Below are 18512 nucleotides of genomic sequence, written 5' to 3' on the forward strand. Positions count from 1 at the left end.
TCTGTACTAAATTTTGCCTTTCACTTCTCACAAAAGCATTTTATTTGCTGTATTTCTTATTTTAAAACTCAAATAATCACCTAGCTGTAGCACTGAAGACTGAGGAGTTACAGTAATATGTCCTGGCAATGGATTCCCCCTCCAGTCTGGGCTGATTTTTCTTAGCTCTGGACTTCATGCAATCCCATGTATCAGGCATACAGTCACCAAATCAGCTCTGAGCTACCAACAGCTAAGAATTTTACTTAACCATGATTACTTTATCTCAGTGTGTACATTAATTTCTGATCCATAAAACACACCAGTGTTTTGTAGTGGTACAAGATTGTATCAAATCCTGCAAAAATTGAGTTACACCACATCAGTACCTGTGGGACAAGCTTATGGGAAGGAACACTAAAATGTGCCATCCTCATGATTCATGAGCTGACACATCCCTCTGCAATGCCTCTGAACCAATGCCCTAAGGTACACAACTCTCTGATTTCCACATGAATCATAAAATGGTTTGGCTGCTTTTGAGATATGATTGTGTGTGACCTGTAAGCTTTGTATGAACTAAATCAAATTAGAAGAGCAAGTAAGGTTCAATCAGATCCAGTAAGGCTCTTTGTTAAATCTACACATTTTCAGCTTAAGTCCCATCCCAATGTTCTACCAATTCCTCTAACCCTCTCCTCTTTGGGTCACCTGCTGTTTACATCTGGTTCTGAATCTAAAACACATCAGTGCTAAAATTTATTTTAAGGATGTGCAATGTCACAGCTGAGTTTGATTGATTCATACTGGGTGACAGGGCAGCCATGTAGGGCTCCACAGTGAGATAACAGCATCCTCCTTAATTGAAATTTGGCTAAATGATGTTTACAGAATTTATGAATGCCATCCACAATAACATTTATAGCTCTTTCACTGTTTTCATATTTCCCCTCTTTGTACAATTCTGACACACTCTTTAATAATTATTAACAAAATATTAGAAAATAATTTTTACTTGCTTTAGCATTTTAATTTTGAATGAACTATCAAATATTTGGGGTTTAATTTATTAACAATAAAAGTGAGATCTCAATCTCTTAATATTAGTTTTTAGATTTAACTAAGAAAGAGAATAAATTAATTAGGTAGCTGCCAAAGTATGTATCTGTGAGCTGAATAATGATCAGGATTTTATGACACATTTGGAAGGGAAACATCATAAAAGATAAAGAAGGATCAGGAACAGGATAAAAGTACACCACTATCATGGATAAATTCTAAATTCTATACTTGTTTGATACATTTATTTGATAAAATATTTTTGTGTTCTTTACAGAAAGATTCTAGACCTAATCTTGTTGGACTCCTGAAGGTATTTTGTATAATATTAATTAAGATTAAAATCAAGACTAACATATGAACTGTAAAGGATATAATAAACTGACTGAAGAGTAGTCTTCTGTCAGGAGAAAGGGAATTATTAATGGAGTTTCCTAGATTCACTTTGGGAACAGTCTTATTTAATCTTCTCATTAATGATCTTGGCACAAAAAATAGGAGGTAAATGAGCAAGTGAAATCTGCTAAAACAAAAAACTGGAGGCTACTTCTGATACAGAAGAGGATTGGAATATCATGCAGGAAGACCTTCACAACCCTGAGGACTGCAGTAACAGAAATAGGATGGAATTTTTAGTGAATAATGCAAAGTGACGATCTGAATGGGCCAAAAAAAAATTCTGTAAAAGCAGAGGAAAAAAAAGAATTAGATACACTAGTCATGTGATATAATCAGACTTCTATGCAAGAAGGCAGAGGATCCTGTGATGCAGAGAAAGCAATGCATTAATGTCTTCATAATCTGTAGTGGTAAAGCATGGTCAAATATGTCTGGAAAAGATAGATTCAGACTGGACCAGGCACCAAGAGATGCTGCTAGAGCAATGAAGGAGATGAAAGAGGCTGTCTTACTAGAAATATCTTGGTGTGAACACATAATAAAAGGGAATATGACATCAGAGGATAAAAAAAGGGGAGGGGAGGGAAGGCTATTCTAAATAGAGAACAGGAGAGGTACAAAATAAAATGCCCAAGAATATACTTAGGCTAGTATTAAAATAAGGCCTCAAGGCACCAATGCAGGATTCTGAAACATCATCCCCATCATAGTACTAGGAAAAAAAAAAAAATAAGTTGCACTTGGTACATTTGAGGGGAGGGGGAAGAAGAAGGGCAATATGGCTTGATTGCAGGCAGTAGCCAATGACTGGAGTGAAAGCTCCATTGGATAGGGTCAGGTTCTCTATCCTCTGTCAGGCAGATTTGCATGGAAAAACAATGTGCAAGCTTTCACATGTGCTGTGTGGAGTCCTGACCTGTACCACATCTGCAGGCCTGGGGCCCTGTGGTCAGACTTGTAGATGTTTTGGGTGCTGTGGAACACCATCCAGCTGGAACATGAGTACCTCTGTGAGCCTGTGTACCTTGGGCTGTACCTTTGGCAGCCCTATCCTTCAGCAATGCACAGGACCAAGCAATTCCCGTGTGAGAAGAGGTGAACCAAGCAGCTTTGACCCGTTCAGTGAGTCCACCCTGGCAGCACCTGGAGTGCTGAATTTACAGCAGTAACTGATTGTTATAGCAATAACTTACAGGGATGCCTATCTCACTTTCCAAATTGCGAGTGCATGGAAATATTTCTTGGCATCTCATCACTGGAGCTTAGGCTGAGAAAAACACGTTTACTTACCTCTGATCAAAGACAGTGATGGGGAGATGATTCCTGAAGGAATGAAATTAAACTCACAGTGATGTTAAGCCATCAAAGCAAATAAAGAATTGTTCTGACAACTGAATATGATTTTTCAAAAAAGTTCACCCAGCTTATTATAAAAGAGCAGTACTAAACAGACAAATAACACAAGTAAGGCATGTGTTAGATGTGGAGATGTTCATGCTATGATCTCTAAGAGCTGAATCTACAAAGTGCCAAGTGAGCTAGATAGGATGATATATCATCACCACCGTGATACAGACATCACTGTATCTGGTTTCTAGATATCTGCTTCCTTATCACTAACAAACATAGAATATTTGTACAGCTCTGGAGGCAGAAACCAGGCAAACAAGATCCTGACCAGTGACCAGTGTCCTTCAAGATGCAAAGTTATGCTGCAGCCAGTGTGAGGGTGTGTTAAAGGACCAATTCATACCTTGCCAGTATCAAAGATAATATTATATGTTATCTATATTATAGATATAAATGGCCACATGGTAACAGCATTTATCATTGCTTTTGGTACATTTAAAAAGTGAGAGTTATTAGGTTAAATTAAAAGAATTTCAATTAAAAAGAATCATGCCTGCATTTCTTGTATGTATTGAGGCCCATCACTTTTCAGTCTGGACTCTTTCTTGCCTAAAACTCCAAATATGTGTTGCATGCTCTGAAATATGCATAATGCTGGCAAAATATTTGGCTTCATCTATGGTACACCCAGTGCATTTCCCTGCTGCCATTAACATCACACCATCCTGTTCTAATGATTCCAGACTGTAAGGAACTTCTAATAAGCTTTTCTAACTTCTGCTGATTTTAATGGAACTACACTTAATAATGCTTGGATTACATCAATCCTGACAAAAACCCCCTCCAACTTCATTTATTTTTAGCATATATGGGCACTGCTTGAATTCCAAATACACATCAGGTAAGCTATTTTCCTATTATTTTTGTTTTCTAACTACTCTATAGTAAATTCCTAATTTACTTTCCCACTTAAGACACCACTAGATACAATTTACCGGGAATGCTAACAGGAAAGTGAAGCTGAAAAAACAAAGTTTTTCTCACAAATTAAATGAGCAAAGCAAAACCCAAACTCTGTAGAAGTGCTGGCCCTTAGATAGTCAAAGCTCAGTGACTGTGCTGTAGATGGAGCATGCTTGCCTCCGCCCTTCAGAATACCATGGCATGGCAGCATTCCCAGTCCCTGAAAGCTTGGAGTCAGAACTTCAGAATCTGAGGAATTCAGTTAATTCACATCATGGATTTCATGGGGGAAGGGTGGTCAGAACACTGCTCCAAGGAGGGAAGGGAGGAAGCAAGAGCTGGGGTCGGGCACGCACATGTCTGATGTAGTGTAAATCCCAGTTTCACCTTAAACACTGAAATGCCTTTACATGTCTTGTGCTGCAAGATCAGCAGCTGAGTGTTGATGGACTGAATTTCACCACTGCTCTACAGGAGTCAGAGTGCTGAAGAATGCACAGTTTAAAGTATGTGCATAAGAAGAAGCTGAGATGCCAGTGATCATTGGGCTTTCCAGATTTTTGCCCCAAGTTTGCCAGCTAAGACACAACACGATGATGTCAGAATCCTTCATTACCTACCAGAGACCTAAACATCTGATTGTTCTGATCTTTGTTAAATACACTGTGAGTATCCACATCAGCTGTGTGATATACGGATAGAGAATGTCCAATTCTAACTGGAAGTGTTGGATTTACTGTACAAGATACGTGTAACACAGGAGCCCGGCGTCACTTAGAAATACACTCAGCAACATGCAGGAGCATGGTGGCTGTCATGAATCATAAAATCACAGAATCATAGCATATGCTGAGTTGCAAGGGATTAAAATCATTGATTCCAGCTGTTAACCCAACAATGTCAAGTCTACCACTAAACCACATCCTCAAGTACCAAATCTACAGATCTGTCAAATACCTGCAGGGATGGTGACCCCACCGCTTTCCTGGGCAGTGTGTTCAAATGCTTGACAACCCTTTTAGTGAAGAAACTTCTCGTAACATCCAATCTAAACCTCCCCTGATGCAACCTGAGGTAATTTCGTCTAGCCCTGCTATTTGGGAGAAGAGACCGACCCTCACCTGGCTACAAACTCCTCCTTCAGGCACTTGTAGAGAGTGGTAAGGTCTCCCCTGAGCCTCCTTTTCTCCAGGCTGAACACCCCCAGCTCCCTCAGCAGCTCCTCCCCAGACCTGTGCTCCAGACCTTCACCAGCTCCATGGCCCTTCTCTGGACACGCTCCAGCCCCTCTGTGAACACTAAGCTCAGTTCCCACACGGACACCCTGCATACCAGATGCTGACCAAGGCAGTTCTCAGAAACATCTGAAACATTTCAGGCATCATGCCTCCCTAAACAAGCAAAAAAAAAAAAAAAAAACACACAAAAAAAAAAACTAAACTTTTCCAAAGGAAGTGAGAAGTGTAGATTGACAAATTCCCTCCCTGATCAGGCAGATATGAGCACCAGAAATGAGAGGGGGCATTCAGCCCAGCATCTGCAGGAATCCCCCTCTTATCCTACTCTGCCATTAGAGTGCCTTCATGAGGCTGTCAAACAGCACCCTCAGATGGCTCTACTTCATATTTCTCTTCATCAGATTTTTTTTCCTTTTCTTTTTAAAATCAGGAAAAGGACATACACCCTCACTGCATTGCTGTCAATTCCTAGTGCTTCTGACTGCAGAGAAAAGCCCCAGGAGATGAATAAACCTAACACAGGGTTCCAAAAAAGGAAGCATGAAAACACTTCAAAGGTATTGTATTAATATAATTTCTGATTATACAAAAGGTTACTTCAAGATTTATTGAATCTAACTTTTTTAACATGTAATATTGTAATATGTCCTCTAATGCATGTAGCAGTTTTCTATACATTTTATAATACTGAGATTTTCTCAGTTTTACTAGGAACCAGTGCATTTGGCAATGAACCAGTGAGCCATGCAATTAACTTCGAGCTTCTGTGTTGATACACAGTTTATTTCACACTATTTCTACAGCTTCAGTTTTCAATATATCATAAATTCATGCATCTGAAGCATTTTCTCACACTCTAAGAACTTAACTACTTTCATGGAAGTTAACAACTGAAATCAGACACTTTAATGATTGCAAAAAAAGGAGAGTTCATGCTTCTGGCACTGAGGAGAGCATGAAATAACCCAATATGGCAATTTCTCACCTAAATGGTGAAGTCTGGATTTCTGAGTTAAACCCTGTGGGCAAAATGGAGCTGCTCAAACATCTCAAGAGATTATTTCAAACTATTTGACACTTTGGTAAACTTTGGTAGTCAGGTTTACATTTTGAATAATTTCTTCATAAAGATTCATATTTTTAATAAAGGAAAATAGTAAATAGATCAAAAGTGGTTTGGTTTGTGGGGGTTCTTTTTAATTGTTTATGATGAAGACTAAAGGACACATCTAATATGAAGGAACAGGATCAGAGGAAAATCAGAACTAGCAGGGAGCAAAAAAGTGATGTCAGGAAGCGAAACTAAGGTAAGTGAGGTAAATAAGAGGATTAGAGGAAACAGGTGAGCAATGTCTCAGGGATAAAGCCTTGGAGGAAGGGGAAAGTGCTTTGGAGGAGATAGGACACAGAGAAAATCAAAGGCAGGGGAAAGGCTTGGGTTTGTCATTTCCATCTTCAGGGAAACAGAGACACAGCAGGACACTTACACCTGTTCAAAGGGAACTAAATGTTACAGCCTGTGAAAATGACAAATTGTACTCTGGGAATATTTTTTATTCCTTTTGCATACAGCATGGCCTGTAACTTCAGTACCATTAAATGAATTTAATGTTGGTGATCACAGAAAGGCTGTTATAGTAACATGGTTTCTGTGCATTCTGTCATACTGTGAACAACAGATGGAAAATCAGGCCTGATAACATTATCGGAATTCCCCCAAAAAGATTGAGGGAAGTGGTTGCTTCTATAACCTTCACTTTCATTTTCAGACCCATAAAAGATGTGTTTCTTCAGAAATACATTTCAACTAGTTGAAAATCATCTTTTAAAAGACACAACAGATGTTTGTGAAAACATCAAAACATTGATCACAGGTAGGAATAATCTATATTTATCTGGCGACCTCCAAGTTTATAGCAATAGAAAATTATCTCAGAGTAATATCACAAAGTAGCTAGAATATTTATGTCTCTCAGATGCTGATGCAACGTTGATGAGATGGTGTATGATTATTTCAGGATTAAGCACTCCAGTAATAATCTCATTCCCACTGAGTGCTCCTAAATACTCTCAGCAAACCCATTTGTCCCTCATCCTTGACTGAATCCCATCTCTGTAGAAAGAAATAGCTCCATAAAACTGGGTCAAGCAAACAGTTTACTCTTTCCTACAGAAACTGTGTATGTTCTATACATAATACCCTCTTCCTTTGATAACAATTTCATCCAGTCCATATTAGGCTGAAACATGATGCAGTGTGGGAAAAGTGAGAACACCAAAACCAAAAACTAACAAAAAGGGAAAAACAGATCCTAATGGGTAACTTCAGGAATAAAAAGTAAAGTGCTAGCAAAGGAAAATATAAGCTTTAAAAAAATATTAATTTTTTTCTCACAAAATATGCTCTTTTGTAATTAAAAGGTTTTATCTCACAGCCCAAAAAACATGTGCATGCTCACATTAATATTGTATAATGTGACTTACAAAAATCCTATACTCTTGTCTGTTAACCACTGAATATGATCCAAACACTAATTTAAGAAGAAACTGAGAGGGTCTGTATTTGCACACAATGTAAGATCCTGATACAAAGAGAAGTAACTCTTCTCACATTTCCACAGTTTGCTGTTACAGCAGAAAAACTGGTTATTAAAACCATTGCTAGAAGAAAAAAAAAAAAACAAAAACAAAAAAAAACCCCAAGATAAAATCTTACCCTCACTATCTTCCATAGAAGATAGCTGTTAAATTAACATAAGATTCAGAATTACTATTAGTGTTAAATACATATTTATGTGTCATTATTACTTTGTGCACAAAATAACTGCAGATAAACACAGAGCCAGCCATATGCTTCTTGAATCTGGTGTACACAAAGCAATTACTGAAAGTATCTCAGCTTTGTATTTTTTCTCTTAGCACAGGACTTTTCCAAGACCATGCACAACTCATTTGACAAGGTCACATTTTGTACCTTCAGGTACAATAGCTGCAAACAATTATGATGCCCACATGTGATTGCTGTGCTGTGTTTTGGCCTTATGCTGCACAGTGGGATTAGACAAATTCTTTTCTCCCTTCTGCTAGTCAGGAAAAAAAATGAAATTCATAGCTGAGATCCTTGACTGTATTATCCTAAGAAAAACAGAGCATACTCAACTGTAATGGCTGTCTGTCCATTCTGTTCAGAAATGGAAGGTGGTACTTTAAATATTGATATCACAGCGACCTCAACATCTTCCAGGTGAGGAAATGCATCCAGCTATGCAAGAAAGCACAACAAACTGCTCTGATATGAATGCTCCAACACTTCTTCCATCTTATCACTAAGATCTATGGCAGGTGCTCAGTCAGGAACTCCCCGGAAGACCACCTGACTTTCTAAGAGAGTTGTCATTGTCCTTGCAAAACCTGAGACTAGCTTGTTGTCTTAGATAACACGAGTTCTAGCGTCATCATAGCACAAGGATTTCGTATTGTCAAGCTTTATACCTTCTAGATGGTTCTCACAGGCAGCTGCTCTATGCACTGACTATTCCAGGTGCTTGCAGCAGTAATCTGACTCCTCTCCCTCCTCTTTCCTTACTCTCATATATCGCTAGTTCTTGCTGGTTACAGGTGTGGCCTGTCAAGATCAGGCCCGCCTCCAATCTTCAGCAACTGGTCCAGCTGCAACTCACTGGGGGACAAGATCACCCTCTACACTAGCTCAATAAAATAAATAAAATTGATTTATATCATTACTAATTTTGATTATGACTACTTTTAAATGTTCCTCAAGCTGTGTTGCAAGATTACATTGGCAGTGCTGAACACTAGGCAGTTAAAATTGTAATGGAGTTGAAGTGATTGAATTGAAATAATGAGATCAAAGCAACTGCCAGAATTATCAAAAGGTTATATATCTAAATATAGCTTGTCCTGATGATACTTCCAACCAGTGCACCTGTCGAACTAAATCGATAAAACTGGCTAGAATCAAAGCCAGGTGTTTTTGTCAGGACAGGTAAAAAGAAAAACTTAAGAAGTTGTTATCACATCCAGCTTGCAAAGTCTTGATCTGAGCAAAATCATTTGCTCAGAATTAAAACATTCTTTCCTGTTTCCACAAATTTTCTGTGTTGGGCTATTCCACAGAAACCTGAATGAGGTGACCTTTCCTCAGAATAACCCAACAGTCAGAGATGGCACGCAGGGCCAAACATGTTCAGTGGCCACGCAGGCTAATACCATGCATTTGTTTCCTATGGGTGTTCTACAAGATGCCTTTCTACTTTAGTCACACAGAATAAATATTGTTTAGGAATTCTGGTTACTTGGAAGGAGAGTTCTGGGAACTGAATTTGAAGTGTGGATGCAGAGAAATAATGCAGCACTACAAAAGGAATTTGTCAAGCAGACGACTAAAAACCCTCAGGTGACAGATTCTGCATCAGTATATTCAGTGAAGAGCTAAAATTATGCTACTGCTGCTTAAAAGAATTTATGCAGGCAATGAATTCTGTGGACTGAGAAGTGTTTCGTCTTTAGGTCATGCTTAAATAACAGGGCTAAGATTCAAAAATATGACCATGAATTACATTGGTCACTTGCAGTCTCCTAATTAGGAACTACATCTGTTCGTCCTCAGTGCCCGTGTAATAGCATAATTATTGTATTTGGTGTAATCAAAACCCACACATTTTTAAAGCATTGTTCAAATGCAGCTTAGGTGCATCTCTCCATATGACATGGCTAACCAAGAGCACTGCTGTAGCAGGGCTTCACTTTTGTAGGAGTAAACCACATTTCACTGATAAAGAGCTGTGTGTTCACATTTCATTGCATGAAAGCATTGAGACAGTTGAGACTGTGGAATCAGTATGTTCAGGCAGAGCAAAAGATAACATAAGCCCAGTCATTACAGCTGCAAGCTCCTACTGAAATTAAAAGGAAACAAATCCTCTGCTGTAACCCTTTCCCCCCCACCAGATGTACAGGTCTCTATGAAAAACTGCTGCTTCTAAACCTTCTCTGCTTCTCTGCACCTTGTTTGCTACAAGCACATTCCATTTTCTGTTGAAACAGCCAAAATGGAAGAAAAGCTTAGCTCTCACATCAGCTTTAATAGAAGGTCACAGATGAAAGCAGTGCTGCCACTACGAGGAAGCAGACACAAATAAGACTCTCTAAACTGGTTCTCAAAATGACATCTATTTTTCCTAGCCACTGTACACCCTGCAGCTGTGCTCACCAGAGATTAACTGATGCTTTTAACTTGCTGCATAATAGAAAAGGTTTCAAGGAGCACAATATTACAGAGGTTAGTTTTTCTAAACCAAACTCCTACAATCACAAACAAGAGAAGGGGAAAATAGATACTGAAAGGTACCAGTGGAGATTGTCTGTAAACCTTTACAGAAGACAGTGGGCAGATGGTAGGGATTTGCAGTGACACAGCTGTTTTTAAAAATAAAGAGGTGGAAGAGGAGAGGCATGATTACACACACATTTCTAAGCCTGTACACACAAGAATAAAAATTAGGCTAGCAGTGGGAAATTGAAGTTTGTATATTATTTTATAGACCAAATTGACACTTAGAAACTTCTAAAAATAATCAGAAGCACCTTCAAGTTTATTTTCCAATCATTAGTTTTCTAAGTATCTATGAAACAAAGCTGACAACAGAATCATTAACCTACAATGAGTTATTAAAAAGACAGTCACAGAATCTTAGGAATGTAAAAATTATTTTCAGTACCTCCAATTAGCACTTTTTTTTTTCCTAAACTTTACAATGTAAAAAGGCAATAGGGCAATTCTATGAACTCATTAAATGAACATAAATTATGTCACCTGTTTGAACTTCCTATGGAAAGATTTAATTTTTACTGTTGTACTTATTTTTCAGATGTTATTAGCAGAATGCATGGATAAGTAATGCAAGAAAGAGTAAGATGTATGGGGATTATTGTAAGTTCAACAGTATGTGAGGTGAGGCAGAAAAATGTCCAAATTCAATAGGGTCACGCACTGAATAGGAATTTAGTAAAAATATAACATTTTTAAACTAAACAGTATTTTTAATTCAAAAACTTTAGAGACCTTTCATTCTTTTTTAATGCACATTCTTATATATGTTCCCCACAGCCATAGAGAAGGCTTATGTTAGATAAACAGTAAAGGGTTTTTTAATGCACATTGTTAAAGCCTGCCTTCACCTGATAATCCAATGAAGCTGTTTCTTCACAGCTTTGTTTACAAAACTAACTCTTCCAGATAACATATTCCCAGATCCAAGAAATCTTATATTAGCAAGAAACATGGCACTGATATGAAAATGGTAGTATTTTGATCTTTCTTCATGGAGTCAGTTTTTTCACACTACATCAGTTCACTTCCTTCCCTGTATTAGAACTGACTTGCCAGTGTAAACATACATTTTACTATATAAAAGCCATCTAATTTTCTGAATACACGAGCTGGGATCCAATAAAAGAAAAAGGTTATCTAGAACCAGCCCACTAAAAAATTTCTTTATATCCATCTCCAGAGCCACTGGTGCTAGCTTTTGCTACAGCTGGATATTGACCTGAATGGGCAGCAGATGAAACCTGTTACAAAAAATCCAGGTACACCACAACTTCTTTCACAGTATCCGGGCTGCTCCCAGTCCAAAGCCAACAAAGTGATTAGCGTAGGTGCTGTCTAGCACACAAACAAACTCAACAACTGAAGACATTTAAATTAATTTTATTTATACCAGGTTTTCAAAATCAGAAATATTTCAAAGAAGTTCAATAGACAGGTGCTACATTGATGATCTTTGATCCACCATTAGTGCCGTGTTTTCACTCTACAATCATTAACTCGCCACCACAAACTAAAGGGGACTTACAGAAGTTTATAAAAAATAGGCAGACATGAAAATTTGGTTTATACTGGAATTGGGATAAGAGAGTAAAGCTTATTATCAAATTGTGGCAATTGCTGTATTCCATCACTTGTTCTGAGGGAATGGTAGAGAAGGAAAAGTCTTCCACCTAGCAAAACACTTTGGGTTAAACGGAGCACACTCAAACTCCGCTTCATCATCTGACTAGGAGTGACTTTTACACTCCAGTCCATATAAACTTAGGCTTTGCACTTCTAAAATCACCACAAGCATAAACCTCACTTACACACTCTAGTCTTGGATTGATTTCCCTTTTCAGAGAAATCAAACCCATCTATCTATACCTCTTCCAGGATTCACCAAATCAAACAAAACTGCTGGCTTTGAAATATTTTTTTAGAATAAAAATGCCATTTCTGCACAAGCTACTCTCATGAAAAATTTATTTAACATTTCTTTATCAATAAAATAACTGAAGCCAAGATATCCAAAAGTCACGTCTACACAGATACACAGAAGATACTGAACTTGAGAGGATTTTCCTTCGCTTCTCGATCACAATGACGCCCTCACCATTTTGCATAATGACAGAAAACAACAGCTGACAAACCATTTTGGAACAGATGCCAGCTGTCTCTCATTTGTTTTATAATTCAAACAGTAACAGTTCTGTAGCACTTTATTGGTTTTTGTTTTTTTGTTTTTGTTTTTTTTAAAAGCAAGCCATCTGAATTGGACCTCACATCAGTCAGTCATTCATTTCAAGAACAAACTGAAGGCAGGCTGATCCTTTTGGATCCTAAATTTTAATTTGGTAGGAATCTTACATAAAGACAGTTTGTGCTTCAATTTCATAGCTAGTTGGACTGAGTGAATATACACCTAAGCTAGTTAAAAAAAAAAAACAAAACTATAATATTCAACTAAAAAGCCACAGACATTTTTTCCAGACTGCAGCAGAGACAAACAATAAATTTAAACACGATATTCCTTAAAAAAAGTTTACTGTCTAAAATGAAAATTCAAATGGTTTATTAAAATTTACCATTTTCAATTTTGGCTTTTTCTAAAGAAACAATTTATTCCTTGTGAAAAATCAGTTAAAAGATAATTTCATTTTACTGAACTGAAGTCAAGTTAAACATAAAGCACAAATATCTTTACATTAAACTGGGCTTTGCATACAACATGATCAGAAATAGACTATTTTGAGGAATAAAAAATTGTGGGTTTTTTTTTTTATCTAGACAACATGCATACCATCAGTTATTTCATAATCTTAAAAGGTACCTGAAAGGAGAGTTTTGTAGAACAAAACCAAGACTCATTAATACACTTAGTAAGTCAGTGGTCATCATGCCTTTTTACTTCAATTCTAGTAAAGTTTAGTCTACATAGAACAGCAAACACAATGAAGTGTGCAAGTCATAGGGATAGCCAGAAGCCTGAAATAAAGTCTTAAAGTTCTACAGGACAAGAGAGCCTAAACACAGTACCACTAGGTTACTTAAACTATTGGAGGGGGAAAAAAAAAGAGAGAAAGTATTTGTATTATTATCTGCTTCCTCGTTGAAAAGGGGCTATGGACTGAACATAAAGAGCCTGCATTTAAAAGCTCCACAGTTCCACTCTACCAACTTTTTAAAATAAGGTAATGATAAAAGAGCATTCCTTCTAGCAGCATGTACAGTTCAGCTGCCAGTGGCTGCCTAACAGCGCTCCTTTATGCATACCAGGAGAATCATGTCCAGTTTTGCCATTTGTGGATAACGATGACAAGATACAAAAGCATGTGTTTGCCATAAATAGCTCTGGCTAACGGAGGATTGCTCACACAGAGCAGATCAAATTCTCTATAAGGAGAGCATTATTTGGCTCCCAGCCAAAACACGTCCCCTATGCAAGCCTCAGTAGTGGCAAACACTTTCCAGTTCTATTTACATAGAAGCTAACAAGTAGAACAGTTCATTTAGGCTAATTCTTGCACTGAGTTGGTCTAACTATAACACTCCAGAAACAAAAACTATTTCCCCACTTCATACTCTGCATGTAACTGTTACTACACATCACCTTACCCAGAAAGACGGCGAGCTGTAAAAACTCGTGCAAGGTTTTACTCTGGCATGTAGAACTTTAAGAACATTCAGGTACAAAACACACTGCATGATTAATTACTTCATATTTTTAAGTTTCTGACACAAGTGTTTCATGGAACTAATGGTCTCCAGTAGTGGTAGCTTCTTTACTTTACGGTAAACTAGGAGCAGGTCCTTTATTGAACGGCCAGAACAGAGCCACAAAGTATTGTAAAGCAGTGCCTAAATCAGTATTAAAAACTTGCATTATTCGGTATGAGAGTAATGATTGTTTACCTTTACAATACTTTCCACAGAAGTTATTTGAAATATGCTTAAACACTTAAAAACTGTATTTTCCAATGAAAACAAGGCAACGTTCTGTAATAAGCCACAAGTTTTATTGCAACGTGGCCAGTTTTAGATCTCAAAGAACAATGTTCCATTTAAGGCTCTTTTTAATACAGAAATTGCCACCATGACTGATGTTTTACAAAACTTTAGTGTTTCAAGACTCATATGGTAAACAGATAACTTCTACTCCTGTTCAGTAGTGTACATTCAATGGAAAACGAAAGGCATCGTAACAGCTACTTCATTTATAAAGATATGCATGTAACAGGAATGAAACTGAGGTACTACAATAATTTGATGACACAGTTACAGCAACTTAATTGGCATTCCTTGGGGAGGGGGCGGGTCAAACATATTACAAAAAAGTGCTTTAAATGCATAGTGTTGTGTGCTGCCATGTCACAAAAATAGGCTTGTCAAGGCAGGTGAGGTGTATGAATGCACAAGAGCCTCATGGAACTGCAATCAAGTGCAACTGTAAGTAATACTGTAGAAAGTCTACCATCCGACCAGTGGACAATACTTTCAAGGCATTCGATTAGCTTACCCTTTGCTGTCTGCTAGACTATTTACATTAACTATCACATTCATTGAACATGTTGCAAGGAATGCCTGCAACGTCAGTTTTGGCCAAGAGTATGACGTGAAAGCATTCCTTGAATCCTACATAAAACTACCAGGATTAAACAGTCTAATGGCAATCACTGGTAGACTGCTTAACAATGACATCTCCTTCAGGGTGGTGGGGAAGGGCCTTATTTTTTGAGGTGGGGAAGGGGATGGGGAGACTAATACTATTCCAATTGAACGAGCTGCAGAAATGGAAGCTCCTTAGATCCAGATGGCACTTGTCTGTCTTTTTATAAGGGTTTTCCTTCAAGTGAAACTACCACGTTGCCTCCCAGTTTCTCTCCAAGTGTTGAACGGTCCTTAATATCATCCAAACCATTTACTTGCCACTCATGTTTAATACCTGAAAGACAGATGGACAACAATGTACTTGTGAGAACCTCAACATCTAAACGGCCCAGTGGTTTACGAGAAAAACATTTTTAGGTCCGTACCTGTAAATTTCTTTTTAATGGCATCTTTAGAGCTTGCGTAGATCATCTTGCTTTTTAAAGGTGCACTTTCAGGAGCCCTTTAAAGAAAAAAGCCAACAACAAAACAGTTACTAAGTCATCCAGTGGTAGCTCCAGAATATTCAATTTTGACAGCAAGCTTTGCTTTCACACACCAGAATATAAATACCAGGTCTTCTTTCTTAGATTCCTTTGTCTCGTATGTGGCATCGTACAAAGCGTATCGGCAATCATTCAAAGGTAGCAACTTCACAAAGGCTGTATAGGGGTCCTCCACAGTATCACCAATGTCACCAACCAATATCTGCTTTGCCTCCTCTACAATTATTTGTTTTTTGTCATCACTTAAGCAGAAGAGAACAGCTTTCTTTCTTTTTTTAATCTCTTCTGGGGTTGAAGATTTCCTTACTTTCATGTCATTAAAAACCTTTATGACTTCATCGTTCACTGTTACTCCAGAAGCCTGTAAAATGAGATCAAAGGAATACTTTAAACAGCAAAAATTAACACTCACTAGAAGAAGATGATAGCCCACAGTGCTAGATAAAGAAGTCTGCCTGCTCCCATAAGAATAAAAATACTATACTCAACCTGAACACACTATGAATTCAGTAATATTTGTAGGACTGGAGCAGAGGATACAAAGGAGGCGTGAATTCAGTAGTTTCTTGTTGTAGATCTCAGCATTTTCAGCTGCAGTTCTGGATAGCAGTTTCATACAACCAGTCACACAACTGTACTACTCAAACAGTTTTCCTTTACCTTATCATGCATTTGGCTTATTTGGGGGGAGGGGAAGAGGGAGTGATGAAGGGGTAGGAACTGAACATAGGAGAGGAGTTTGTAATTTTCGGTTGGGATAGGAGGGGGTGGGGTTTTGGTGGATAGATTCTTGTTGGCTTTTTTTTTTTTAGTAGAGCAAACACTACAGCAGCAGCTCACATCCAGCACTGTCATGACTCTCATTTTGTTGCGTGAGGTAAGGCTCTACAAGCAGCAGAAATGCTTTCTGCATTGTGTCAGCTTCAGCACCGCGCCTTAAGAACTCCCGAATTTTACTTCATACTGCTGCGGGAGGATTGTTTGACTGCTCTTCGTTCACATAAAAATACTGATTACAACTGTACAGCCCCCCATAAGGCTCACAAGCCGCTCAAAACAAGAGCCTAAAACAGCAAGGAAACAAAACACTGGCAGGGCAAACGGGGAGCTCCAGGCAAGATGAAAATAATTTAGCAAACCCCGCTGCGAGTGAGCAAGCGAGCTCAGCCCATCTGCAGCGCCCTTGCTCTCGGTCCAGCAATTACATCTGCCGAGGCAGGCGCTGCCAGCGCAGGCTGCCCGGGGAGGGAAGGCAGGTGCTCGCAGGGAGCCGCCGGCTTTGTCCCCGGGGGCCGCGGGCCGCTCTCCCCGCTTTGTTCGCGGGGACGGAGGAGCCCCGCCGCCCCGCGCCCTCCGTTCCTGCGCGCCGACACCTCCACCCCGGCCCCAGCGCTCCCTCCGGCCGCTCCCGGCTGCCCCTCGGGCCCGGGCAGCAGGCGGCCGCGGCGGCGGCTCCTCGGGAGGAGTGCGGGACCCCGCTCTCCGCGCCCACCGCCCCTCACCGCACCGTCGGGTACTCGCACGCCCGGGCGGTGCCGCAGGGAGCGCTGCGCCGCCCGCCCGCCCGCCCGGACAGGCCCCGGCCCCGGCCCCAGCCCCGCCGCCCGCAGCTGCCCCGCGGCCGCTCCCGCGTCCCCTTCCCCCCGCACCCGGCTAAAATTAGACTAAAATGGCCGCCGGAGGCCGCGGGGCCGCGCCGGGCCGGGCCTGCTCTGCTCAGCCTCGCTCGGCTCCGCCGGGCCGCGCCAGCCGCCCGCACCGCCCTCCCCGCCCGTTCGCGCCGCGCCGCCCTTACCATGGCGCCGGGTCCCGGGGCGGCGGCTGCCTGCGGTGCGGGGCTGCTGCACGCAGAGAGCGCTGCGCTGCGCTGGGGGCGAGGCGGGCGGGGACTCGGCCGGGCGGGGGATGAGCCGCAGCGGCCGGGGAGGGCCGGTCACATGGGCCGCGCCGCCACCACGTGCCGCCGCCGGGCCGCGCTAGGCCGGCCCCCGCGGGGTAGGGCCCGCAGGCGGCGGGGCCCGCTCGCCCGCCCGGCGGAGGTAGCGTCAACGCCGGCCTGCGGGTGTCTGGCCTGGGCACCGCAGCCCCGGGCGGGCTTTTCAGTGGGCCCCGGCAGCGGCCGGCTGGCTGCGAGGGGGCGAGGCGGCCCCTCGGCTGGGCTCGCAGCACCAGCGTCGGGCCGGGGCACGATGGCGGCGCGGCTGCCCTGAGCCAGCCACCGCTCCCCGCCCTGCCCCGCACCGCTCCCCTGGCCGAGGCGCTTTCTGCTGCTCTGAAGGGTTTCGTGGCCGGGCGCTGCCAGGCTGCCCGCTGCCGCCCCACCACTCGGCACAGGCGGCATTGTGCCGCTCCCGTGTGCCACGCCGCCTTGTCCCTGCTCGAAGGGGATCTGTGCTGCTGCCGCGGCTGTGCAGGGAGAGGCCTGGGCACAAAGGGACCCGGCACAAAGAGTGCTGCTCTTTCTGCGGTCTTGGTAGAGCTGCTCAGACAGTGGGGCGAGACACAGCACATAGGGCGGAAGGTGCATTAAAAGATGAGAAAATTAGTTACAGAAAAACAACGAAGGACAGCTCTCCCGACGGTGTTTTACTGTTCTATACTGAGCTGGACAGGGCTTCAGGCACAGGGCAACAAACACAGAGCATTTTATCTCTAGCCAATCTAAGTGGACAAGAGGATTCTCAGTCCTGTGTGACTCTGCACCGTGAGCTGGTGTGTCTGAAAACCAAGAAATCCTAAACGTTGAGGACCTCAAGGAGCTGTACCTGTGAGTCTCTAGCCTGCATTGTGACCAGCCAGCTCTCTCCCCCAAACACTTGAACTGCTACCAATATGGTGGTAGAAACCGACAAGCCAGTGTTTGTTAGCATGTGTGAATGTGTATTAGATTCCCCTACGAGTTTTAGATACATATATATTCGTATATTCATACTGCATGAGGATGTGAGGATATGTTGACATTTCTCCTCCCTGTTCTCCATTACTATACATTACCTTGTTGATCAGCTGAGACACTGTTTCCAATATCCTTTTTGA

The 18512-nt window shown here is 41.2% G+C and overlaps 1 protein-coding gene across 1 annotated transcript; it reads right to left on the reverse strand.

Annotated features, from left to right (window-relative positions):
• Nucleotides 1–11705: 11705 nt before the first annotated feature.
• On the reverse strand, nucleotides 11706–17422 carry CFL2 (cofilin 2). Its single transcript, XM_059849898.1, has 4 exons — nucleotides 17272–17422; nucleotides 15530–15837; nucleotides 15357–15433; nucleotides 11706–15265 (listed from the first exon to the last, which is right to left on the reverse strand). Exons 1-4 carry the CDS (start codon nucleotides 17272–17274, stop codon nucleotides 15153–15155), a joined length of 501 nt encoding a protein of 166 aa, XP_059705881.1. The 5' UTR covers nucleotides 17275–17422; the 3' UTR covers nucleotides 11706–15152.
• Between the last annotated feature and the right edge of the window lie 1090 nt (nucleotides 17423–18512).

Source organism: Haemorhous mexicanus, chromosome 6, assembly GCF_027477595.1.
Source record: "Haemorhous mexicanus isolate bHaeMex1 chromosome 6, bHaeMex1.pri, whole genome shotgun sequence".
Lineage (NCBI taxonomy): Eukaryota > Metazoa > Chordata > Aves > Passeriformes > Fringillidae > Haemorhous > Haemorhous mexicanus.